General features: G+C 28.8%; 1 protein-coding gene across 12 annotated transcripts in view; it reads left to right on the top strand.

Annotated features, from left to right (window-relative positions):
* LOC122857626 (RNA-binding protein Musashi homolog Rbp6) overlaps positions 1-27,993 on the top strand; it is a 228,013-nt gene that overhangs the window by 108,409 nt on the left and 91,611 nt on the right. For 11 of the 12 annotated variants that reach the window (XM_044159888.1, XM_044159887.1, XM_044159886.1 and 8 more), the window contains 2 exons: positions 6,175-6,216; positions 26,610-26,702. In XM_044159888.1, the coding sequence (XP_044015823.1) occupies positions 6,175-6,216; positions 26,610-26,702 (135 nt within the window). Of the gene's footprint in view, positions 1-6,174; positions 6,217-14,292; positions 15,037-26,609; positions 26,703-27,993 lie in introns of those variants that run through there. The other variant, XM_044159889.1, reaches the window with a different exon arrangement.

Here is a 27,993-nt window from a genome sequence, read left to right as displayed (position 1 = left end):
GACGAACTGCGACGAATGACAGAACAAAACGGAGACCGCGACCCTCATTCCTACGTCATTTATTTCCCCCTGATTTCCAATCGAACGCACCCAAAAAATTTTTAAAACCCTTATATATTCTAAACCCTTCTATAAACCCCAAAAATGACCTACAATAAAATTTAGCTAATTTTTTTCTCTACAACTTTCTCCTTTACAAATTTTCCGTAAACCCTATATCTTACCCGCTATTCAAAATAGAAAAACTTTTTATTTTTTTTCCCCCCTTTAAAAATTTTTCCGCGATTTTTCCTCTATCCCAATCAATTTCCCACCCTCTCATCTATACCTATGATTTTTTTCAAAAGTTTACCCACAATTGAGCAAACTCAGACAACTTTCGACTGGACTACAACGTTGCTGACACATGTTCTTTGTCCTTTTGATTTTTATTATCATTTTCATTATTTATTTTTATTGATGATTCTTGTTGATAATTTAATTTCCAAACATTATTACTTGTTGGTGATGTTATTTCCATTATTAATTCCAAACTTATTCTTCCACTTTTTTCGGTCTTTCAAAAGTTCTTAGATTAATTGTTTTTGTTGTATATCATTTGACAAATCATTAAGTGAACTTACTGATAAATCTTTTCTTAACCAAGCTTTAAGATCTTCGACACTTGATGATATTCTGTCACTCACTGACAGCAACCAACTTTCATTGTCATCAAAATTAAGATGTCCATCCATTATACCATCGAGAAATTCGTTGATAATGATGTCTTAGGGAATCATTGTTTTGTATATTATTAACTTTATCTGACCTTTTATGATTTTTAATATTTATTACTTAACTTACAAAATAGTTGTGCATCAATCATCACAAAAAGATGAACAAGTCAAAAATAGTATTTTAAAATATGTTAGCTTTTTTGCTCTATAGACAGATGCGTCTGGCAGATGATTTAGATATTTAAAAATATTTCCTTTTACATGTAATGTAAAAAAAAAAAAACCCATTAAACTCAATAAAAAGAAAAATAAACAATAACAACATGTGACTTGGAAACATAGCTAAAAGTATCATTATTAAATTCGCGCCATCGATGCGATATTGAATACTGTAAATATACCTAAAGGTTTTTCACACCATTCTACTATTCTTGCTCAATTTTATTTTATAATGTTGTCGAATTGCTCTCGACTTGGAAGCCATATTCCTTTGATTTAATTTTGGTTTCTAATGTTTGTCAGAGTGCTCTGAGTTTTTAAGGGAATATCAAGAAAAACGCAATTTCTGAAATTGATTTTGAAGTTTAAAAAAAAAGTATACATCTAAAAAATCTGTTTTTTTATTTATTAAAAAGCTTGATATTGATTTAATGAAATGATCAGAAGACATAATATTTTTATCTAATCAATCATATTTTAAAATAAATTCCCAAGGAATTGGAGGTTTAGGGTTAGCTCTATGCCAATAATATATAGGCACGGTAGTTAATCTCGTTTCCCTCACTATTAATGGCTACCGTTCATCGGTCAATTCGTGGCGGATTCATGGCTGGCCATTAATGTCTACCATTTATTGGCCAATTCATGGCAAATTCATGGCTGGCCATTAATGGCTATCGTTTATCGACCAATTCGTGGCGAATTCATGGCTGGCCATTAATGGCTACCGTTCATTGGCCAATTCATGGCAAATTCATGGCTGCCCATTAATGGCTATCGTTCATCGGCCAATTCATGGCAAATTCATGGCTGGCCATTTAATGGCTACCAACCATCAGCTAATTTTTGACAAAAAAAAAAAACAAAACGATAGAAAAAAAAAAATCAACAATGGAGCATTAAAATTGAATGAATAAATAAATATGTTTGTATTTGAATAGTCATCTTCAAAAAAGTTTACGAAGTCTACGAGTGAACTTAATTACTACAAGAAAACAAAAAACTTTCGAAATATATATTTATCGCGCTCGTGGCTCAGTTAGTAAAGCATAGGTTTAGTGTAGATTTAGGTATTAGGTCGAAGGTTCGCGCCCGGCGAGAGGCAGGAAAAAAAAACATTTGTGATAAAAAAAAACTGAGTTGGACTCGAGAATCTATGAATGCAATTCAAAAAAAAAATATTTTTTTTTTTATTTATACAAATAATTGAATTTGCAAGTAGTGGGTCAATCTTGGCAAATGTTAATGGGCCAATCTTGTCAAACGTTAATGGGACAATATTGGCAAATTTTAATGGGCCAATCTTGGCAAGTATTAACGGGCCATTAATGGCAGCCAATATTAGAACGGTGTAACGCGCCGGGCCCGGCGTATTAGTGGCCCATTAATGGCAGAATTTCGCCATGTATCGGCCGTGTTGTAGTCTCTTACACGGGAAATTAGATGTAAATAGGATTTTCATCGTGGAATTTCTTCAGATTACTCGATCTTAGCTGATTTCCTAAAGTTTTTTTCTTCTTCAAGTTACGAAACTCTTCTGAACAAAATTGATAATCGTTGTTTTTTAAAGACATTAGCTCGCAAATAACAAATTCACATAAAAACTTCAAGCCGTCATCTGACTGATAACTGCTATCTTTTGTTTCTTTTTTCTTTTCTTGGTTTTGACTATCGTTGAACCCCACAACATTTTTTGTTACTCAATCAAATCATAGAAAATCTCAGGGCAACCTCGGATTGGCAGTAATTGTGACCACCACTTTGTTTTTTCTAGTGTACGATGAAGATAATCTTTGGTCAACCCGTAAAATAGTTCAGTTCGGTCTATTCTTGTACCATCGGGACTTTGTTGTTAATAATTCAAATGAGTCACTGCTAAAGCTCTGTGGATAGAGAGGGTATAAGCCGAGTGGTGCCGTAAATGATTTTTCTTTCGAAAGTGGCGGATGTTTCACGGAAACGTTGAGAGAGAAAAGGCTTCCCAGTGCGCAGAATAACTGACGAGCAGTCATTTGATTGTTTTTACTATGGGTGGTTTTTAATATGAATTTTCACTGAACACATTTGAATATGGACTTTTAAATACTGCAATCGGCAACAACAAGCATCGTAAAAAGTAGCAGTTAAAAAATAACTATGGTAAATTGTAATTTTTAGATGGACAAATTTGAATTTTTCCAACATTACTATTGTAAAAAATACATTATGCACAGCAAGTTTAATGATATACGCAAGTAAAGATTGAAAACTTATGAAAAATCCTATATTACATTGTAGTATTTAAAAAGAAGCATAAGACCTTTTTCAACTTCAATTTGTAAAGATTTCATGTTACGTTACAGTTTTTATTTTATACAAAGTGAAAAATCAAAGTCTCAAACATTGCTATGGTCCATTGGAATTCTTTAATCCAGAGAATAGTTATAGTCAAACACAATAGTCTTAAGTTTCTTTATAATCTATTCAATCTAAACAATTGATAAAAAAATAATTATGACTTATATTTATTTTTATTTTATTATTTTCAACCTCAATTGACAGATCGAAAAATTCTAAACGTAATATTTCATGAAAATAAACCCTAAATTTACGAATAAAAAAAAAAGTAATTAGATTGGAATTGTCCAGTGAGTGACTTTACTGATAGCTGCAAATATTTTATTTTGACACTTGTGTTAATGCCAAATGTTAATTTTTAAAAAAAGTAATTTCTCGAAGGAAATAATTATTTGGCAACTTCCATTCCATAGAACATTTTTCCCATAGCTTTTTGTCTTTTTAAAAAATTAAAAAGCTATGGAAAAAATGTTCTAAGGAATGGAAGTTGCCATATCGACACGATAAAAATTTGTATTATCGAATCGTCTATCGTAATTATCATATCGTATCGTATTGTGATTATCGTCGATCATGGCAACACTAGTTTTTCCTAGAAACAAATCAATCAATAATAATTTTTCTGTAAAAAAAAGTTTTAATTGTGAGTTTCATGATTTTTGTAGTAGCTAAAACTTTGATCGGTAAGATTACTTTAAAGTTTAGAAAGATAAAAATATTTTGTTCAAAAGAAATTTCTTTTTTTTTTCTTTTTTCTTAAAAAATTAATAATATTATTTTGAACAATATTGGTAGGACATATGTTTTTTATTATCTTTAAAATGTAATATCGAAAAGATTTAAAAAATATATTGTTGACGGCACTATCGACAAAAAAACATTTAATGATTCAAGAATTTACGGCAAAGTTGTGCTATTAGACAGTACAACGATTTCAACGGATACGTTCAAACCTTTCTTTTAAATGCAATGAAGAAATGTATATAATATATATACAGACTGTCCCATTTTAATTGGATAATGGATTTTTCTTGAAAATTATAGCTCAAATTGAAAAATGATTCAAGTAAAAGTTGTAGGGTTTAGAGGGGGACAAATAAAAAAAAAAAAAAAAAAATTCGAAAAATTCAAAATAGCGGAGTTTTAGGTATGAACATAGTTTTTTTTAATGGATACTGTATTTCTTTTTTGCACCAAAAAGTTTCTTACATCAAAACTAACACTTTTTATTCGAAAAGTTTTTTGATAAAATCACTTTTTTTTTCGGCCCAATTTTGTCTGTTGATGGATTTTCTTCAAAAAATATGGCTCAAATTTAAAAATGATATTCAGAAAAGTTGTAGCGATCAGGAAGACAAACATGAAAAGAAAAAAAAAAATTTCAAAAAGTTCAAAATGGCGGAGTTTAAAGTATAAACATCTTTCTTTTTGAGGTTAGGTGTAATTTTTTTTTACTAAAAAATTGTTCGCATCAAGATAAACACTTTTTCTAAATAAATTTTTTTGGCTAAGTCCATTTTTTTTATCCATGCTTCTCACTCCGCTATTTTAAATTTTTTACCAAATTTTTTTTTTTTTTCGTGTTTGTCTTCCTAAACGCTACAACTTTTCCGAATATCATTTTCAAATCAAAGCCATTTTTTTTTTAGGAAAATCCATCAACAGATAAAATCGGGCCGAAAAAAAAGTGATTTTATCGAAAAATTTTTCAAATAAAAATTGTTAGTTTTGGAGTAAGAAACATTTTGGTGCAAAAAAAAAATACAGTATCCATTTAAAAAAACTATGTTCATACCTGAAACTCCACCATTTTGAATTTTTGAATTTTTTTTTTTTTTTTATTTGTCCCCCTCCAAACCCTACGGCTTTTACTTGAATCATTTTTCAATTTGAGCTATATTTTTCAAGAAAAAATTCATTATCTAATTAAAATGGGACAGTCTGTATGTTAATTTTATAATTGAAAAAATAAATTAAAAATTATAACTTAGCGTATTTTTTTTTTGTTTATGTTTTTATTCTTTTACAGTTTGTATGATTAGCAGAGCCGGGAAGTTCGTCTGTTATTTCAGCTTGCCGTAAATACCATGGCAACATGGTGAAATATAGTTTAAAAAAAAGACGATCTGAACCTCGTACATGGAAAAAATGGCCTCAAAAAATGGCCTTTTTTTTTGGCTTCTTAAAAATGGCCTTAAAAAATGGCCTTATTTTTTTTGGCCTCTTAAAAATGGCCTCAAAAAATGGCCAAAAGAGGCCAAAAATATAAGGCCATTTTAAAGGGCCATTTTCAAGAGGCCAAAAAAAAAAAGGCCATTTTTTCAGGCCATTTTTTCCATGTACGAGGTTCAGATCGTCTTTTTTTTAAACTATATTTCACCATGTTGCCATGGTATTTACGGCAAGCTGAAATAACAGACGAACTTCCCGGCTCTGATGATTAGTTATTTGTTGAATGTAATTAATATAAAGAAAACTTTGATTATTTATTAAACTCGCAAAGTTGTAGATCTAAATAGATCTATATAGATCTACACTGTAACTTTATCAAAGAAAGGCTTTCATAAAATCGACGTAAAGGGAAAACGAAAAAATGCAACATATTACGTAGGCCTCAACACGCGTTGCAAAGTTCTTCTTTAATTTTGTCTTGATTTTTTTTATCACTGTGTGTGTTCGGGTCAATTTGTGATTCATATTTCAATGAAGTTGACCACGTTCATAAAAAATTCTAAAAAAGTTTGTAATAAACCTATGTATATTTCCGAAATAAATCAAAATTTTATAAGTTATTCAACGTAATACCAAAAAACTTAAGGAATAATTTAAGTCTGCGTAATGATATTATAAAAATCATTTTTTTATCAACTGATTAATTTACATGCAATTTTTTTTTTTGCAGATTGACCCTAAAGTAGCCTTTCCTAGGAGGACTCATCCAAAGGTAAGAGAATTCAATAATATGACGAGGTTAGTTCAAGTATTTTGTGAACGATACGAAATCAAAGTTTTTATTATTATTATTATTATTATTATTATTATTATTATTTTAAATTACGCCTTTGAGCGTATATTTTTTCATATTTTAAAGGACCTTTATCGAATTCATGGCATGCTGTTAAATCGACACATTGAAAATTAACACGGGCATAATTAGTTGCAAAAATAATTGAATAACATCATTGAAAGACAAAGAATATGTGATATTTAATTATGTAATCTAATTAAATCAATTCAATTTTCGAAACATTGACCATTTAAAAAGAGAAAAACACATACAGTGCCATCTCTCATTTTTTTCTGAATTACCGACACACTGTGATAGACGAATTTGTCTATGTGGGACTCAAACTCATCTATGTGTCCAACTATTAAGTTTGAATTTTATTTGTGTCGTTCTTTTATTTTAATGTGTCGGATTAAAACATGTCAATATATTATGTGTCTGACTTCAACATTTTTATATTTACGTGTCTAATTAATTTTTGTCGTATTTTTATGTGTCAAATATTAATTAATATTTGTCTATTATATTTTTTATTAATTATTATTTTGTCGAATTATTTTGTGTCTAATCATGAGTATAATATTTTTATGTGTCTTATAAAATAATTAATATTATTTGTCCGATTAATACATGTAGATTTAATTTGTGTCGTTTTAAATAGTGTCTAATTTATTGTGTCGTTCTTTGAAGTTTTTTATTTCAATGTGTCCGATTATTACGTGTCGATTTATTATGTGTCTATCTTCAATGTTTCTATTTTTAATGTGTCTAATTTATTTTTGTCGTATTTTTATCTGTCTAATAATAATTAATATGTGTCTATTATATTTTTTATTAATTATTTTGTGTCGAATTATTTTGTGTCTAATTATAAGTGTAGAATTTTTGTGTGTCTTATAAAATAATTAAAATATTATGTGTCCGATTAATACGTGTGAATTTAATTTGTGTCGTTTTAAATTGTATCTAAATAATTTGTGTCTTTTTTATTTGTGAAAATTTTATGTGTCTAACTAGCCCGTGTCAATTTTCAATGTGTCGATCTAACAGCATGCCGAATCCATAATCCTTAATTTTTATAATAATAATGATAATAATAATCATAATAATAATAATAAAAATAATAATAAAACTTCGTAGATAAAGTTAGCCTGCCAAAACGGGAATCCCAAATTATAAGCCTCAATTTTCAACAACACTACCGTTATATGATAATCGGTTAGTAAATGTTAAAGACGCACTGTCTGCTTATTTCACTTTTTCAAATTTAGACTAGTCGTCGAATTTCACAATTTCTATCAATACGTAATGAGTAGTTTACCTAGGTAGAAATTAGTCTCAAACTTCGACACTGAACCTCGTTTCGACGTCGAAGACCGAGCTCGATTCTATCTTAATCTGCCAATATTTTATTTAAATAAATAAGGGGTATGTTCCGTGGCAACCCTTTTCGTACGAACTTCAAAATGGCGGAGTTTCGGAATCTTTTGATCATTTGTTGTTGTAGACCTGTGTTTGATGTATTGCCTTCGGCCGCCCTCTCTACGTGCCCCGTCGACTCTGCATCATCTGTGTGTGTGCTTCGTGCGGGCGACAATCACTCACATTGCGCCGTTGATACACAATATACTATTTTATATTTTTGTGGGGGCGCCTTTGAGCGTATATTTTTTCATATTTTAAAGGACCTTGATCAAATCCATAATCCTTAATTTTTATAATAATAATAATAATAATAATAATAATAATAATAATAATAATAAAAAGATCTGGTAACGTTTGTTGGGGCGTGTGGCCCGCGTTACCCGTTGAAAATTAAAAATTTTCAATACTCCGGCTAGGGCCATTGTTGTTTTTATTGCTTAGATATAATTTAATTGTTAAGTAACGATAACATTAAGTATATTTAAAAGAAAGATACCCAAGTGGAAAAAATATATCTATTGGAAACGTGAAATATATTTATTTTATATTTAGAAAAAATTTAGAAAAAATATGAATTAAATTTAAAATATATACAGTTTTGGACATACTAAAATTAAATTTAGAAAAAATTTAGAAAAGATTTAGAAAAAATATAAACTAAATTTAAAATATATACAGTTTTGAACATACGAAAATTAAATTTAAAAAAAATTTACAAAAAATAAAAAAAAATCAAGAAAAAATTTAGAAAAAGCTTAATTTTAGTATGTCCAAACTTGAACATTTTCTGAATTTAATTTATATTTGTTCTAAATCTTTTCTAAATTTTTTCTAAATTTACTTTTAGTATGTCCAAAACTGTATATCCATTAAATTCAATTTATATTTCCATTAAATATAAATTAAATATATTTTTTCCACTTGGGTATTTTAATTTTAGTTAAATATTTAGATGATCATTAAAACGAAATTTACCGTAAGATAGATCATATACTAAAATAAAAAAGGGATTTCATTTTTCATGGTTCCAGATATGTTCAATTAATTGATCAATAAAAATTATAAACATTTAATTATATTTAGAGATGCCGCGATAATCGATAATATCGCGACAAGGCGATACGATAATGACGACAACGATACGATAATGCCATTTTTTATCGTATCGTCGTCACGACACGATACGATATTTGACTGACGATAACCGATAAAATTATCGTGTCATCGCGATAATGTCGGAAAAAATATACATTTAAATCAAAGCAATATTTTCATATTGTTGAACTCCAGAAAATATTAAATTAAAGAAAAAATAGATTACTGCAACATATAATATTAGATACATATTAATCTAACAATATGAAAGTAATATAAATTATAATAATATGATAACTAATAATAATTTTATATGAATTATATAAACCGTTGTTGCATGTGTTATATTTTTTTTTTAATTTGGTTTTCAAGTTTTTTTTCAATATTATTTGCCAATGAACTTTTAAACCATGAATTTAAACATAATAAATTTTGACTATAATAATTTTTACTTAGATAATTCATGTAATTTACTTATTGTCCTTAAGATAATTCTTCCTGCTTTTATAATGTTTTTGTATGCAAAAAATATTTTAAAATTTCCCTGTAAATTATACTCAAACAAAAAAATTATCGTCGATCATGTCGATAATACCCGATACGATACGACAACACCTATGACGATACGATAATAAGACGACACGATAATCCGATTTTTGTCGAATTTTTAGACGACACGATACGATAACGACAATCATCTTTCGCGACACGATACGATAATCAGCCAATTATCGTATCGTATCGTATCGCGGCATCTCTCATTTATATTTTCTTTTATTTTTACAAATATTTCAATCGTTTTTTTATAATTTTACAATTAATTTCGGATTTATAATAAAAAATACAACTCTTTAATAATATTAGGATACAAAGATATTTTACTAACAATTATTTGAATTTCTTATAAAATATATTACAATAAGTAGTAATAAAATATCTTCGTTTCTTAAGGTGACTGTATTTTTTATTTTAATTTTTAGATTCAAAAAAAGGTTAAATAATTTATTCCAAACTTTTGCATTTAAAAATTTATTCTGATTATAGAAAAGAAACAAAGAAGGTGTAACTAATCGTTTCGATATTATAAGTACACATTGGTAAGAATCAGCTTACATATAATAATTCAATGTATCTGAATATTACTGAATATAATCGATGCATATTTTCTGAGTATTGCTTTCAGAGTGGATTTTATTCTGCCCAAGTGAAAAAAATATGTTTATTTTATATTTAGAAAAAATTTAGAAAAAATATGAATTAAATTTAAAATATATACAGTTTTGGACATACTAAAATTAAATTTAGAAAAAATTCAGAAAAAATTTAGAAAAGATTTAGAAAAAATATAAACTAAATTTAAAATATATACAGTTTTGAACATACGAAAATTAAATTTAAAAAAAATTTACAAAAAATAAAAAAAAAATTAAGAAAAAATTTAGAAAAAGTTTAATTTTAGTATGTCCAAACTTGAACATATTCTAAATTTAATTTATATTTGTTCTAAATTTTTTCTAAATTTACTTTTAGTATGTCCAAAACTGTATATCCATAAAATTTAATTTATATTTCCATTAAATATAAATTAAATATATTTTTTCCACTTGGGTGGTTTCAATTTTTTGAAATCTACCTTCGATTAGTAATTTCATAAATAATTTTCTCGATGCTTGTTGACTGAACAATATTTTTTTGCATAATATGTTTGTCTGTGTTATAATTTTTTTCACATTCCTGTTTTGTTCAGAGATTCCATAGATAATTTTGTGAATGTTTGTTGACCGAAAAGCTTTTTGTATTTATGTTTTTATATCATAATTTTCATGGAAATTTTTTATTTTATTAAAAGACTTGTCATGAATAACTTCTCAATGCTTGTTGATCCCAATCGATAATTTCTTTAAAATCTACCTTCAATTTTTTAAAATCTACCTTCGATTAGTAATTTCATAAATAAAATTTTCTCGATGCTCGTTGACTGAATACTATTTTTCTGTATAATATGTTTGTCTGTGTTATAATTTCTTTCACATTCCTGTTTTGTTCAGAGATTCTATAGATAACTTTGTGAATGTTTGTTGACCGAAAAGCTTTTTGTATTTATGTTTTTATATCATAATTTTTATGGAAATTTTTTATTTTATTAAAAGACTTGTCATTAATAACTTCTTCAATGCTTGTTGATTCCAATCGATAATTTTTTTAATTCAGTTTTACATTTCATAAATTTAACTGTGATATATTCTCAACTTTCTCGTGAAAAAACTTGGTGATGGATAAAAACATTTTAAAAACTGAGTGTTATTCGAATTACTCCATCTTTCAAGTATTATGTAAAGACCATATTGCTGATATCGTGATCAATAGTATTTTACAAATATTCTAATTTCTTGGTAGTTATTGTCTTGTGGCATGATGTAAATTTTCGTAGTGTTGATATATGTAAGACAGATTACCATGTTATGAACTTAAAAATAAAAAAACAATTAATTACCTTAATGATTTCAAAAATTGCATAATTAATATTATTTTTTAGAGTCTTTTTACGAATCAATAAATTTTAAAAAATACAGTCACCTAATCTTTTATTCTAGGTCAATATTGCAATTTTTTTTTTACTAACTCAATAAAATTTCTAAAATAAAACAAAAAAAAAAAATATGGTTATTTTGGAATTATTCTATAATTAATAAAAAACAAATATATAGTTCTGAATATAATTTAAATAATTGAATCTAAAAAAAAAAATACATAGTTATACGAGTTACAATTAATAAAAAACTGAACATTTGTAGATATTTTTAAACTATAAACCAAAAATACATGTTCGATTTAGAAAAAAAATAATAATAAAAATTCATCAAAGAATATTAAAGAAAAAAAAAAAATTGACCGTGAAACGACGAACAAGCAATACTACCAATGGTAAAAAAAATGAAAAGAAAAATAACCATGGATGTTATTGAGCCTGCAGTCCAATTCACAGGGCATTACAATTTGGGGCTTTTTTCCTCCACTGGCGGCGCTTGTGAAGCTTTTGTATGTAAAATCTATATAAAAAAAATTTTACAAGCGCCATCAGCGGCAAAAAATAGCCCTAAATTGTAAAAAATTTGCCCTGTGAATTGGACTGCTGATATACACTGTCCGTTTGTACGATTTAATGTAAGACCAATTATTACTAGATTTAAATTATAACTAGCTATACACAGTCGATAAAGAAGATTTCTTTTTCAAGGTTTTTCTTTTTTCCTCGATATTTTTTACAACCGAAAAAGAATAAAAAAAAACGGGCAATAGAGTTTTTCAAAACTTTTTTTGGAGCCTTATAAACATTTTATTTCAACTCGATGATGACATTTTTTGGTCCGTTTTTTCGATTTTTTTTTCGGCGAGCCATAACTTTTGTTATAATCAAGATAGGGAGTTCGTATTAGGCTCAAATTATGTGCCTTAAAAAAATCTAGTGACGGCATTATGGGTTTTTTTTTCTCTCGAGAACGGTTTTCGAGCAAAAAAACTAAATATCCGAATTTTTTGTCAAATTTTGAAGTTTTTTTTTTTTTTCTCAAAAACTATTATAGATAGAGGAAAAAACCCATTATGCGGGCGATAGAGTTTTTTCAGACGCATAAAATAAGCCTTATACGAAGTCTCTCTTTTGATTTTGCGTTGAGTTATTCATTGCGCCGTTTTTCAGTTTTTTTTCGGCGAGCCATAACTTTTGTTATAATTAAGATAGGGAGTTCGTATTAGGCTTAAATTATGCGCCTCGAAAAAATCTAGTGACGGCATGAAAGGTTTTTTTCTCTCTTAATAACGGTTTTCGAGAAAAAAAATTAAATATCAGAATTTTTTTTTTCAATTTTATAGTTTTTTTTTTTTTTCTCAAAAACTATTTCAAATGGAAAAGAATTTCGCAAAGCGGGCGATAGAGTTTTCTGAGACACATAAATTGAGCCTAATACGAAGTCTCTACTATGATTTTGCGTCGAGTTATTTATTGCGCAATTTTTATAACTAGTAAAATTTTCACATAAAAACGTATGTACTATTTTAAGTTACGTAATTAATAATTTAAAAATAATGAAATATAAAACAGAAAAGATTTACGAACAAAAAACCTCTGGTGATGAATACTCTCCGATGGATAGTTTAGACACCACAAATTTTTAAGTAAGAAAAAAAATTTTTTCAAAATTTACATTTTAATTTTTTGACTAAAAACTATTATCAATAGAGCAAAAAACCTATTACGCGGGCGATAGAGTTTTTTAATGCGCTTCTTTTGAGCCTAGTACGAAGTCTCTCGGTTACTTAGTTCGTAAGTTATGAGCTTTTTTTTTTTTTCGCCGATGAATTCAAGACTGCGGCTGAGCCTATGGCTCCTAGCCTCCGTAATAAAACTTCGTAGATAAAGTTAGCCTGCCAAAAAAAAGCCTCAATCTTCAACAACAATACCGTTACATGATAATCGGTTCGTAAATGTTAAAGACGCACTGTCTGCTTATTTCAGTTTTTCAAATTCAGACTAGTCGTCGAATTTCACATTTTCTATCAATACGTAATGAGTAGTTTTAATTATAATAATAAATTTCTTAATTTTTCATGTATTTTATTTTCTAACCCGATTTTGCCTCGATTCAATTCTGTTTCGACATCGAATAACGTTACCATTCGACGTCAAAACGATCTTGAATCGAGGTTGAATTGGTCTGGAAAACCAAATACCTAAAAACTTAATAAAAGCATCATTATTATGGTTTTATTATCATTTTTATGTTTAATTTAAACAATACTATTGATTTTTTACTATAATATCAATTAATTAAGTCTAATTGAGTATTTTTTATTATCTGCCTCGTTTTAACTTCCGCTCAACCTCATTTCGACGTCGAATAGTGTAACATTTTTACGTAGAAACGAGCTTGAATTCTACATCGATTCGAGCGTCAAGCTCGGAAAATAGCCATGATATACGTCGAAACGAGGTTGGATTTCTACCTGGGTAGATATTAGATATTCTCTAGACCACCAATAGCAAGTAGTCTAGTATTCTTCATATCATACAATTCCTTTTACCATTTTTTCTTATACTGTCGCCAAGTGACTGTAAGGTACTACTACCGAGCAGCATTGAGTACTTCTATCGGGTTGAGTTGACGCAATGAGGGTAAATTTGGTCGATTCTGCTTTCCTTGTCCATTCTCTGTCGCACTTCATTTCCAGCTCGTGACATATTCATACTCTCTGTTGGGGAAAAATGGCGATAACATCTTTGTCCTTACAAGATATTGCCGGAGTAGGAGAATCGTAGCGCTTGCGTGGGAAGTTATTGTACTCAAAGATATAGTCATGAGCTCATGACTAATATTTCCACCCCTCTACAGTATTGTTATGCTTTCTCTAGCAGTACTGAATCCCCACTTTTAGGGTTGCTTAACCACCCCTTTAGCTCACAAAAAAGAACTGCCCGGGCTGCCGCGACCGCCCCATTCCGTTCTCGGTGACACAGTGTGTAACATTACTAAAATTCGAGTACGTACGACGCTACCTTTGTTGCTATCAAAGTTTGAACAATTACCGTGTGTACTCTTTGATTTACATATGTATATATTTATATTCTTCTTTACATTAATATAAATATATACTCATTCTATTTTTGTTGACGATATACGAATACATTGGATATACATGTTTACACAACAACCGTACCACAATTACATAAGTCTATCTATATACATGAAATTGTTTCTTGGTGTTTTTTTTTGATATTTTTTTCGGGCAATTTTCTTTTAGCGTTTTCATCATTTATCTTGCTACTTCATGTATGATTGTGGGAGCTAGTGCGAGACAAATTAAAAGTGATATCATTAAAGAAGGTTATTTTGATAATTCGTAGCAAAACGTTGAAATAGTTCATAAACAGAAAGTGAATTCTAAAAGCATTTTTTTTTCTTAGTGTAAGATATTTCGTTTGCTTTCTACGTTACTTGAGAAGCATTATCGTTAATAGTCAAATGTTCACGATCAACTCGATACAGTGAATAATTCAATTCTTGAACTAAATATTAATAACTTCATTAACAATAATTGATTATCAAAAGTTCGAAAATTTGGATTCTTCCAAGAAACAAAGTGATTTAGTGGAAGTTGACAACGTCGAGTATAAGTACAGCTAAACTTTACACAACGGCCGTCACCACGTACATCACACCATTTATCACCTCTGAGAAGGTAACCTTTGTTTGTATCCGGCTAAGAATTTCAAAATATTCAAAAAAGACTGTTAAAAAAAATTTGTTAATTTATATTTTATAACATGATAATAAATAACATTGATAAATTTGCACTCATACTTTTTTAAATAATATTTTAAAACAAACTCATAAATGAACTATTGAAAAGGTTATTGGTTCACCATTTCAGTACCTTATTCTTTCCGTACACTGAGAAAAAAAACCACAAAAATTGTTGTGAGAGCACAACAAACTAGAGGCGGTATCCTATCCCGTCACTTTTTGTTGTGCTGCAACAAAATTTGTTCTATCGTTAAACAAAATTTGTCGTGCTACAACAAATTTTATTGTATCGTTGAACAAATTTTATTTAGCTGCACAACAATTTTTACCATCCAATAATATTTGTTGTGTTGCTCAATAATATTTGTTCGGCTGCTCAATAAATATTGTCCAGTTTCAAGGCAAATATTGCCGTGCTGCACAACAATTTGATTTTCGGGTGTTATCGGTAAGACTCGGTCTTGTTCGTGTGCCTCGGTATATCTACATGGCATTGTGTGGAATTGGCTGAGTCAGTCTATGTTGAGATCAGCTTTTGTGTGACTGACGTTTTAAAAATAAATTAATTAATCCCAAGATGTCAGGTTGCAATAACATTTTAATAATTGAATTATAGACTAAAATATTTGTGAGCACCTAGATAAATAACAAAACTTGATATTTAACAAATCACATCAACAATAAAGTATGAAATTATATGAAAATGACAAATATAACCTGCATCTGTCATTTTAATGCAGAGATTTTTTATTTTAATCTTTAATAATTATAAATATGAAAAATAAATCACAGCATCGTAATTTGAATTAATTTGTTCCTCAATTATTTTCCTTCTTATTTTTAATTATCATAATGAAAATTTATTCCGTAATTTTGAAAAAAATAAATTTAATATGGTTTTAGAATTTTTGTTATGTGGAATAATGAAAATTATTAAACTGAATACAAGAATTGTTGTATGTTCAACAGTTTTTGTTTGGAGCATAACAAATTTTGTTGTATGTCTATTAATTTTTGTTTGGAGCATGACAAATTTTGTTAAACAGCACGGCAATTATTACTCTGCCAGATGAACAAAAACTGTACTACCGGCAGAACAAATATTATAGAGTTTTAACTTCGCCTCTACTTTGTTGTGCGGCACGACAATTTTTGTCCTGTTTTCTCAACAATATTTGTCGTTTTTTTTTCTCCGTGTACTTAATGTTTCACTATTCGAAGTAATAGTGATAATTACTGTAATAACTGTCATTCCAAGTACTTGTAATCAATATCTAATTGTCATAAGTGACTTGCCATTACTACGGTTGCACACTACATGTAGAAAATAAAATTTAAAATCACCCCCTCTTTTCCGAAAAATCAAGTCATCTACCGTCCACTATAAGATGTCCAGCCCGGAAATTTTTCTGAGGGCTTCATTGGTACCTTAATCTGGCTGCTGCTGAGGTGAAGATAAGATACCAATGTCTTGCTTCAATAGGTTGCCTACTTATAAGTGTAACGCGAAATATTTTTTGGCACCGAAGTACAGCACGGACAGGTACCCATTTTTTCTCTTAAATGCTAACCATATTTCTACCTAAATATTACCTAACTATTGAATTTAATTGAGTATACGTTTATTTCGTTCAAAATTCATTTACTCATTTATTATTATTATTAATCAGTTTATTAACTTTTATTATTATTTAATGTAAATGAGTTTTTTTTATAATAATTTTTTTTTTTTAATTATTACACTTAAAGTATTTACAAACTGGGAGTGTAATTACACTGGCTTTTTGTAGAAAAATTTCTCTTTTTTTTTCAAATTTTTCACTTTGCTTGTAACATTACTCTTAAATTCGGAATGTGTATTTATAAATTCATAACTGATATAATTTTTTTTTTTTTATTGAAGTTGATAAATATTCAAAATTATTGGTTTACTCCAATTTATTCGAAACTTGATAATTAAATATTCAATCATTTTCAGTTTTCTTTATATCTTTAAACTTATTATCAACATGATTCCAAAAAACATAAAACGACAATTTTTATTAAATTAGAAAGTCAAATAATATCAGAACAAAAATCATCAATTCTTGTATGAAAAAGTGACTCTTTGTTTCTCTTTCTTATGGACAAAAAATAGGGATAATAGAAATAAGGTAGTTTTTTCAAAATTACGGAAAAAAATTAGTTCCCAATGTTTTGATAGTAGATGTATCTGGATATCAACCTTAAAGTTGACAACTTTCAACTAATTTGCTTATGTGAGAAAGTACTCTTTTTATTATAGCAAATAATTTGATGTTTTTTAACGATATATATCTGGAAGACTACGCATTGAAAAAATTTTTTAGCTGTATAGTAACTAGAATTTAGCCCGCTGAGAGATCAAACCAGCTGGCTCAATATTTCAGCAAACTTGGATAGCCACGATAGCAATCTAGCTCGTTAGATTCACTCGCAAAATATATCGCGTGGTAAACAAAAAAGGTTATCATTACATTACATTATTACATTCCTGTGTAGGAATTGCCAAGACTCACAACACGGCCAAGCCTTGTCCTAATAATGGCATTCAATGATCAGCCAGCTCGTTTCATGCCATTCTTCGGCTAAGCCTGAGTAAATTCATGTTTGGATGGCCAAGACTGGATAGATGTCTAAGCAAAGGCTGGCTGATCGAGGATTAACCAGCTGTTGATCAACCGGTCATCGGCCAAGCCTTAGTAAATTATCAGGTGGCCAAGACTAAAAACAGATGATCAAGCCAAGGCTTATTAAAGGCTGGCTAGCCTATGATCAACCACCCGTCAGCCAAGCTTCAGTAAATCATTGGGTGGCCGGGTCTAGGAATATACTTAACTCATTAAAGACTGGTCAACCTATGACCTGTCATTCATCAGCCGAGTGTCGGTTGTTCTTCGGGTCACCAAGACTGAATATTTTTTATCCTCTTGACATATATAAATATATCAAAAGTTGCTGTTATGTATTCAATATTGAATTTTTTGTTTTTTTCAATAATATATACCAGCTACTCAAATTTTCTTTACATATATTTATATCAACGAAAACTTGAAGAAAAAAAAAAATTTTTTTTTTAATTATGAAAAGACATCTCGGGGTGTATAAATCAAATACAAATGAAATATTATATTTATGTTTATGTATATTCTTCCTTGCATATAACTTACAACTCGCGAGTGTCGGTTGATTCTCAGGTTGTCATGATTGGAACAAATATTCAAATAGAACTAATTTTCGTTGTCTTTAATTATTTCTGCTATGTTTAAGTAGGTAAAGGTTGGGAGATGTCACGCAAGAAGTACCGAGTTCAACTAATCATTCTAACAAATAAATGGTTATATATTAAAAAAAAACTGAATTAATGGAATAATTATAAAATAATGTTTTTATCAAATTATTAAATTTTTGGAAGTTTTGTTCGAGTATTGGCAGCCAATGCGTGGTCCAGTATTGATAGCCAAGCAAATTGGTGTCAATTCCCAAGCCTTGACCTAAGCATCAACCAAGACCTTAATATATCTGAGTAGAAATCTAATTTTTTCTATTCAAGACGATTATATTAATTAAGGGAGTACCTCGACCGATCAGTTTTCTTACCAATTTTCTAATTTTTGGATATATAAATCTTGAAATTCCTCTGCATCTAATAATCCTAACATAACCACCCCCTTATCGAATAAAAAAAAAATTATATCTTTGAAAATGCCCGGAAAAACCGCGTTTAAGTCTATACCTACGCGAATCTACACCTGACCGATCGCGTAAAAAATTATAAAAAAAATCCTACATCATCTTTATTCATTTCTCAACCACCTACGGTGAATTTTTCTACATAATCGGCCCTTTATCGGATAAAAGAAAAATTATATCTTTGAAAATTCCCGGAAAAACCGCATTCAAGTCTAACCCTACGCAATCTACCCCTGACCGATCGCGTAAAAAATTATAAAAAAAATCCTACATCATCTTTATTCATTTCTCAACCACCTACGGTGAATTTTTCTACATAATCGGCCCTTTATCGGATGTCATCTTTATTTATTTCTGAACCTTCTCCTGTAAATATTTTTATATAATCGGCCCTTGATCTGACGAAAAAAAAATTATATCTTTGAAAATTCCCGGAAAAACCGCGTCTAAAGTCTAAACCTACCACAATGTACATACTGAAAATCATGAAATCTAAAATTTTCAAAAATTCAGTGATCAGAAAACCCAGGCTACCAGAGACCTCTCGTTCGCCCCTGTCTCCATTCAGCTATCATCAGTTGTTGAATTTTCGAGATGATAGGGTTTTTTTTTCAATTTTTACAATTTTTTTGAATATCAATGAATTGAATCAAATTTCTGTAACATTATTTTTACTATTATTTTCGACTATAATTTTTGGTTGAAAAAAAAACTTATAAAGAAACCCGCGCGAAGCGTGGGTATGAGCTGGTTATTAAAAAAAAGAGATAAAATATTTGACCCCACAGCAACTGTTGCCAACCAGAATATTATAAAATTAACAAAAAAAAAACAGACGAAGAAACAGTATGATAAATTTATTTTATTGATTAAAATAAAGAGAGAGAGAGAGAAACAATATCGAGCTAGGGACCGAGAGACAACCAATCACACAACGAACAACCGGCATTACAGTTCTTATTTTTATAATAGGAAATATACTTTTCTTTGAGTTTTGAGTACCCCCTACCTGAACTTTTTCCTTTACATTTTATCCCGACTTAGGACTGGCACAAATCACATTTTTTAAATATAAGTTAAAGTAAATATCAATGTCGAAATATATAATGATATATTTTATAGCTTATATCTTTGAAATAAATACTAAAATAAATGAATGAATAATAGAATAAGATAATATACACTATATTCGAATACGTTAAAAAAATAAAAATGTCCAAGGAAAAGCAGTAGCTAGGGAAAAGATGTAAGGAATTACGGTGGCCAAAAAAATGATGTTTTAAGCAACATTGATTCCTTAGCTACTGCTTTTTCTTAGACATTTTTATTTACTAAAAATAAAACTACATGTATTTTATTTATTAATTAAATAAAAAATACAAGAACAAGCGGTAGCTAAGGAAAAGATGTAGCTAAAGAATCAACGTGGCCAGAAGAATTATGTTTGAAGCAACATTATTTCGTTAGCTGCATCTTTTCCTTAGCTACTGCTTGTCTTCGGTATTTCTTATTTATTGAAAAGATAAAATACATGTAATTTATTTTTAAAAAATAAAAAATTCAAAGAAAAAGCAGTAGATAAGGAAAGAAAGTGGACAGAAAAATTATGTTTTAAGCAATATCCATTCGTTAGCAACATCTTTTTCTTAGCTACTGTTTGACCTTGGTATTTTCGATTCATTTGATAGATAAAATATATGTAATTTTATTCAAAAAAAAAACATAATTTTTCTGGCCACCGTAATTCCTTAGCTACTGCTTTACCTTGGGCATTGTTATTTTTTTAAAAAAAATTACATGTATTTCATCTATTAAATAAATAAAAAATACCAAAGAGAAGCAGAAGCTAACGAAAAGATGTAGCTGAGGAATTACAGTTGCTTAAAACATAATTTTTCTGGCCACATTGGTTCATTAGCTAAATAGCTTTTTTAGTAATAAAATTACATGTAATTTATTCTTTAAAACAAGGAAAAAGATCAAGGACAAGCAGTAGCTACGGAAAAGATGTTGCTAAAGAGTTAATGATTCTTAAAACATAATTTTTCTGGCCACATTAATTTCTTAGCTACATCTCTTTCTTTGCTACTGCTTTTTCTTGGAAATTTTTATTTTTCAAAAATAAATTACATGTATTTTATTTATTAAAAAAATAAAAAATACCAAGGACAAGCAGTAGCTAAGAAAAAGATGTAGCTAAGGAATTGATGTATAGAATAGAAAATAAAATACATAAAAACCTAATAAATTTACCGTTATTATGGTTTTTATTATCATATTTTTGTTTAATATAACCAATGCTATTGATTTTTCAGTATAATATCTAGTATCTAAGTCTTTTGGGGTATCTTTTATTTTCCGCCTCGTTTTAACCTCCGCTCAACCTCGTTACGACGTTGAATAGTGTTACATTTCTACATAGAATTGAGCTTGACTTCGACATCGATTCGAACGTCAACCTTGGAAAATAGCCACGTTCGACGTCGAAACGAGGTTGGATTTCTACCTGGGATTGATCAACAACAAATCCAGGAATTGAACACTGCAACTTGTTATAACAGTATATTAAAATTACAAAACCATTATCAAAGCCAAATTCAACAAATATTAATTATTTCCATTACATCATCACCGATGGACCACCTGTTACAGAGTGGTGTCGTGAATTATCAGGAGTTAACACTCAAGCAGAACGAAAAGAGATCCGAAATTTACTTGAGGAGAAAATCATAAGACCATCAAACAGCTGTTGCTTAAGTCCAATACACATGGTAAAAAAGAAGAACTAAACGTAATTACTGTATCAGATATCCTCCATTCAAGATCTTTTTCCTCTTATTCACAACAAAACTATCTTTTTAACAATTGATTTAGAATAAGCATACCACTAAGTGTCTAATATTCCCCTATTTTAGTTACGGGTACCTTTTTTTTAACATTCCCTTCACGTTTCATGGAGGCTTAGGACTGATGGCAAAAAAAAAATACTAAATTTTATATGTTATCATATTTATTATATGGATGGGAATCTAAAAAAAATTATAAAACACCCATCAACTGGACACCTAAATCTAGACGAGCTTTTAAAAACACAAAATTTATTACAGCAAAAATGATCACATAATGCACCAGTGAGTTTAAATACTAGCTGATGCATCAATAACTGCAATAGGAGCTTCGCTTGAAAAACAAATAAATGGCAACAATATCTATATATGGCGCCCGATAGAATTTTTTGACGAAAATAAAGTAATTCTTCAAACTAGATAATGCACCAATCATCGTAATCTACTCGCCATATTTTCAGATGTCAAACATTGTCACTAGTAGGGTTGTTAATTTACCGGTGTTTTATTTTTTTAGCATTTTTAACCGGATTTTTTACCGGTAAAAAATCATTTTTAACCAAAAAAGACGGGGCTTACCAGAACTAATCACCGTTTACGCAGGTGATTTTAAATACTTTATTTTATCTTTAATGAGAATATATACTAATTAATAAAAGGTTATTGTTTATATTACATTACTTAATAAGTATATTCGAGAAAATTGTTATTTTGGAAGAATTTCATTATTTATTAATTTTTTCAAACAAATAAAAAGCTATTGACAAATGGCTAAAGAATGGATGTTACTTATTAATTCATTTAAATTAAATGATAAATTAAATAAAAAGCTATAGGAAAAATAGCTAAGAAAAGGATGTTGCCTATGTGTTAATTTCTTTGGCTAAATTAATTTTTTATAAACTATCAGGTAAACAAATTTTTTTCCTTAGCCATTTTTCCTATAGCTTTTTATTTATTCAAATAAATAAAAAGCTATGGAAAAATAGCTAAGGAAAGGATATTGCCTACGTATTAATTTCTTTGTCTAAATTAATTCTTTATAAATTAACAGGTTAGCAATATGCTTTCCTTAGCTATTCTTCCTATAGCTTTTTATTTATTCAAATCGATAAAAAGCTATATGAAAAATGGCTAAGGGAAGGATGAAGCTTACCTGTTTATTTTTAAACAATTTATTTGGTCAAAGAAATTAACAGGCAATCAACATCCTTTCCTTAGCCATTCGTCAAAAGCTTTTTAATTATTAAATTATAAAAAATATAGCTAAAGAAAATATGTAGCCAACCAAATTAATTAGTAATCTTTATTAATTCCTTAGCGATATTTGCCATACTAAATTGAAATAATTGTTGTGAATCTTATCAATTGCTATTAATTAATTGCAATATAAATTAATAAATTAATTGTAAATAGCAGTAGCAAGTGAAAAAAAAATGTACGAACATAATGTGCGCAGTATGAGTCAGCGCAGGTTTGTGGCTCCGACTCTTGGTGGTTAAAAACAGTTAAAAAAATTTTTTTTGTTAATCGGTAAAAAATCCGGTTAATAACCGGTAAAAAATTCAGACTCATAACCCTAGTCACTACAAGTTAGAATGTCATCATTTTGTGATTAACCAAGATCACCAACCATCAACACATGCATTTGAACATGAATTAGGGAAAGCACCTGACAGACAACTCAGGCACTCAGATTATATATCAAAATTAAAAAGAAAAATAACTTACTTAAAAGATTAAAAATATATATTTAAGATAGCTCAATTTGATCAGCCGTAAACCAGCCTGTGTTAGTGATTCTGGTTATTCTGATAATATACTTTTGAATAATTGTAAACCTTCAGCTTTAAATGTCGTGACACATTCTTTTTCTTATTGTGTACCATAACGTCCAGCAATATTAATTCTGATGATACTGATAATTTAGCGATTTCTTTTTTACCTCATGTAGTGACTGTTGGTTCAAGCATTAAGTAAAATATAACATGTCTTATATGAAGATTTAAACCGATACAGTTGGCATCAGTTGCAACCATAACATGTATTATTTGGATCATTAAATTTAGCTGCTTTGTGTTTAATGGTGAACCACTATATAATCAAGCAACTTTAATACAATTTATTTCTAGCTCTCTTGATACTGAAAATATACCATTTTTTACAAAAAAAAAAACAAAACAATCACCTGGTTGAATATTTTTATACTTTGCAATTGCTTCATTTTGAATTTCCAGCTCAGTCAAACGTTTATAATTGACATCAACAATATCACCAGTTGTAAAACATAATGCACGTACTAAATATATAGCACTAGCTTTACCGCAAAGATGTATTTTATCAGCTGGTAAACCTAATAATGCCCGTGTCCATGCCTAACCTCCCTCCCGCGTTAATGATGAGATAAAAGCCATGGCATTTTTTTTTGCGATTGACGAATCCGACACAATTTATTTAAAAATTTACATTTTCTTTGGTAAGATTTACATTTTTAAAAACAAAACTGAATAAACATTTTTTTTTTGTAAATTTTACATTTTTATTGGGTGAAATTTAACGATAAAAATGTTAAAAATTGATTTTTTTTTTTTACTTAAAATGAATTTGAAATATATCTTTGAAAAATGCGAATATTACAAATAAATGCGGTGAAAAAAACAAAAAAAATAAACATTAACGATTTTAGAAATTTTTTTGGTAAAATCTGCAGGTTTTAATTGTAATTCAGAAAAAAAAAAAAGACACAAAAATAAAATGCAAATTTTACATCTAAAAACTGTAAAGTATATTGAAAAAATAAGTTTATAGAAATTAACAAATTTGAGAGGTAGATTTTACATTTTTTTATTGTAAAAAATTGAGGTTGTCTAATTTCTCGGAAGCCTGGTAAGAAACATGTGTGCGTGAGAAAGTCATTCATCTTTTCTTTAACTACTGATTTTCCTTGGATATTTTATTTATTTAATAAACAAAATACATATTATTTTATTATTAATGAATAAAAATGTCCAAGGAAAAGCAGTAGCTAAAGAAAAGATGTAGCTAAGGAATTGAGGTTGCCAAAGAATTATGTTTCAAGGAAATAATTCCTTAGTCACATTGATTCCTTAGCTACATATTTTCCTTAGCTACTGCTTTTCCTTGGACATTTTTTATTTATTTTATAAATAAAATACATGTAAATTTGTTTTTTAAAATTACAAATGTCCAAGAAAAAGCAGTAGCTAAGGAAAAGATGTAGCTAAGGAAGTAATGTGACTAAGGAATTATTTCCATGAAACATAATTCTTTGGCAACCTCAATTGCAAAACAGTTTCGCTTCCACTGCCTGTGCGATAGCATAACCAGAAAAAATCCAGAGACAATAAAAAAGCAATACTAATAAGACCAAACGTGATTTCGACCTCTGTACACATTGATCACTAAACAAAAATATAAAATGTGAATTATTAAAAAGTTAAAAAATTATGACGTTTCGAGGTTGCTTACAGATGGAACTCCTAACTCAGATCAACTGAAAACCGATGTCCTTTACATAAAGCAATAGTAAATCCAGAGCAGAACCAGAGCAAAACCAGACTTGTCAAAAATCTATTCATTTATAATAAATGTCATTTTAATTTGTGGACAATAGCAAATTAATGAATTTGAGACTATTTTGAACACTATTTTGACATTTTTGAAAAAAAAAAAAAATACATCAAACTGTGGCGATTTGAGATGCCACGATACGATACGATAATTGACTGAATATCGTACCATGTCGTAGAAGTTGATTGTCATTATCGTCTCGTGCCATCTAAAAATTCGACTATAAATCATGTCGATTATCGTGTCGTCTTATTATCGTATCGTCATAGGCATTGTCGTATCGTATCGTGTATGATCGACATTATCGGCGATAATTTTTTTTTTTTTCAATTAAGGCACAATATAACATGACTTATACATAGAGAATTAAATAGAAAAGACATGAGAAGTTGGCGGCTTTTATAAATTTGAATAATCAAATTGAGTGTAAATTTTGCCTATCTACCATCCCTGGTAGAAATATTTCTCCGGCATTACTTCGGTTTTCTTCGGCATGACTCCGTTTTTGGCCCATTTCTGGAGAAATTACCCCGACATGGGGATATGTTAGATTAATATATAATTGATGTTATATGTTGCGATAATCTTTTTTTTTTTTAATTCTGATATAAAGTGGAGTTTAATAAAAGTCACGTCTTTTGATCATATGATAATTCAATAAATTGGGCCACAAAATTTCTGGTTTGTAATTTTGACTCATATACTTCACAAGAATTCGTTACTAAGGAAATATATCAATTCTAAAATATTAAAAAGAAAGAAGATATAAGAAAAAAAGTATAAGAGACAAAAAAATAAATTTGGCTTTTCACACGAAAACGCAAAATTGTAAAATTTATTTAGTTATTAAAATCTAAATCAACTATCAACTAACTTTTTATTTTTTTTCATTTTTAAGCTTGATATATTGAAATTTAAAATTATAAAAATTATTTATTTTTATCTTTTATATTTAATTAAATTTTCAAAATTAGCAAGGGATAAGGTTACCTCTATTCGGTGTATAGGTAGTGTTTTCGCTTTCTTTTTCAGTATATTTTTTATTTTTTCTCATACTTGACTCGAGGCACTACCGTGCCTCTTGATTGCATGAGGTGCTCCATGAATCTTTTTTTGTGATCAGTTGAAGATATCACTCTATCTAGACCCCAGTAGGTATATACAAGCTGCAACAAAGTTTTCAAGTGACCGAGCCAGTGTTTATTTGGTTTGTACAAGTAATGTATATGCGAAATATTCGTTCGCAGCGGTAGAAATGAGTTATGCTCGTACAAAAGTAGAAGAGAATGTCACGGAAATCAGTAATATAACCCCATTTGTCAAAGATATAAATAAATAATATGATGCACCTTTATTACAGATGGTGACAAGGACTAAAAAGATTTTTGTCGGTGGCCTATCAGCACCAACGACGCTCGAAGATGTGAAAAATTATTTTGAACAGTTCGGCCCGGTAAGTACAAGAATATATTAACCGATTGAACAAAAATATTAATTCAGATTCCCAGGTAGAAATTTTTGTTATTATTTAAGAATTTTTTTTCATAATTCAAGATGTATTTGTTATAATTCAAGACAATATTTCCATAATTCAAGAAATTCTTTGTTCTCGAATTAAGAAGTTTTTTATTTAATATAAGAAAATTTTTCCATAATCCAAGAACTTTTTTTGCAAGAACAAAAGTTCTATTATTAAGAAGTTTTTGTATTAGTTTTAGAATTTTTTTTTCTCAGTGTAATTGTGAGACATGATGATGCACATTCGAATAAAATTAAATCACTATAATAATCATCATCATCCAGCATAACTCATCATGTAGTTGGTGATCGTCCAAAAAAAAATACAAACCTGGTCGTACACCAAGCATGAATTACAAAGTTGTGGTAAAAAGGCACTAGTAAAGTCACGGAAACCACATTCGCTGTATGATGTTTTGGATAAATTAGTCAAGCAGCAACAGCAGTAATAACAATATTTAATACTTTCTGTTAAAAAACTGATGATGATACGAAAAAAAAATGTACTGATGGATCAGAATTTTCATTTTCAGCTTCCAATCAACAAAATATAGAGAATTAGGTCAATTAAGGGATTTCGTCGATTTTTTTCCGAATATGAGAATGCTTTGAAATTTATACAGTAGATTCTTGAAATACTAATACATTTTATGTAATTTTTTGGTAATTGTTCGGAAGCTCGTTATTTTTTTATTAATTTTCAAAGTTGACAACTTTTAACATGGGCTCTTTTGGAGAATGCGATTTTTGTCAAAAAAAAGTCCATTAAAATACCAATATCTCTGATCGACAATATGACATCGTAAAAAAAACACTCGGGTTATAAAATGAGACAAAACAAAACGTATAGAAAAAAAATAAAAGAGGTTTGGAGCTAAGTTTTTTTACAATTGATAATTAAAGTATGAAAAAATTGACTTTTATGAGGAATTATTGAAAAATCACTAGAGACCTCTTGTGGATGACTTTGAGAAACACAATATTTCTATGAGTGCGAAAAAGACAAAAAACAGAGGAAAAATGTTGTCTCACTCTTCGTTTTAAAAAATCGACGCTTAAGTATTATTTCCTGCAAATCTTCCACCAAGTTTACAATTATTACGATATGATGACACGCAAAAAGACATGAATAATAATGATAGAATTCAAAAAAAAAAAAAATAGTAATAGAAATACAGTTCCAGATATACAAATTGATAATAATATGTCACCAAATGGAAGTAGTA

This window comes from Aphidius gifuensis, linkage group LG5 (assembly GCF_014905175.1).
Source record: "Aphidius gifuensis isolate YNYX2018 linkage group LG5, ASM1490517v1, whole genome shotgun sequence".
Classification (NCBI taxonomy): Eukaryota; Metazoa; Arthropoda; class Insecta; order Hymenoptera; family Braconidae; genus Aphidius; species Aphidius gifuensis.
Note: the sequence above shows the minus strand (reverse complement) of the source record. Positions and strands in the feature narration are given on the sequence as shown.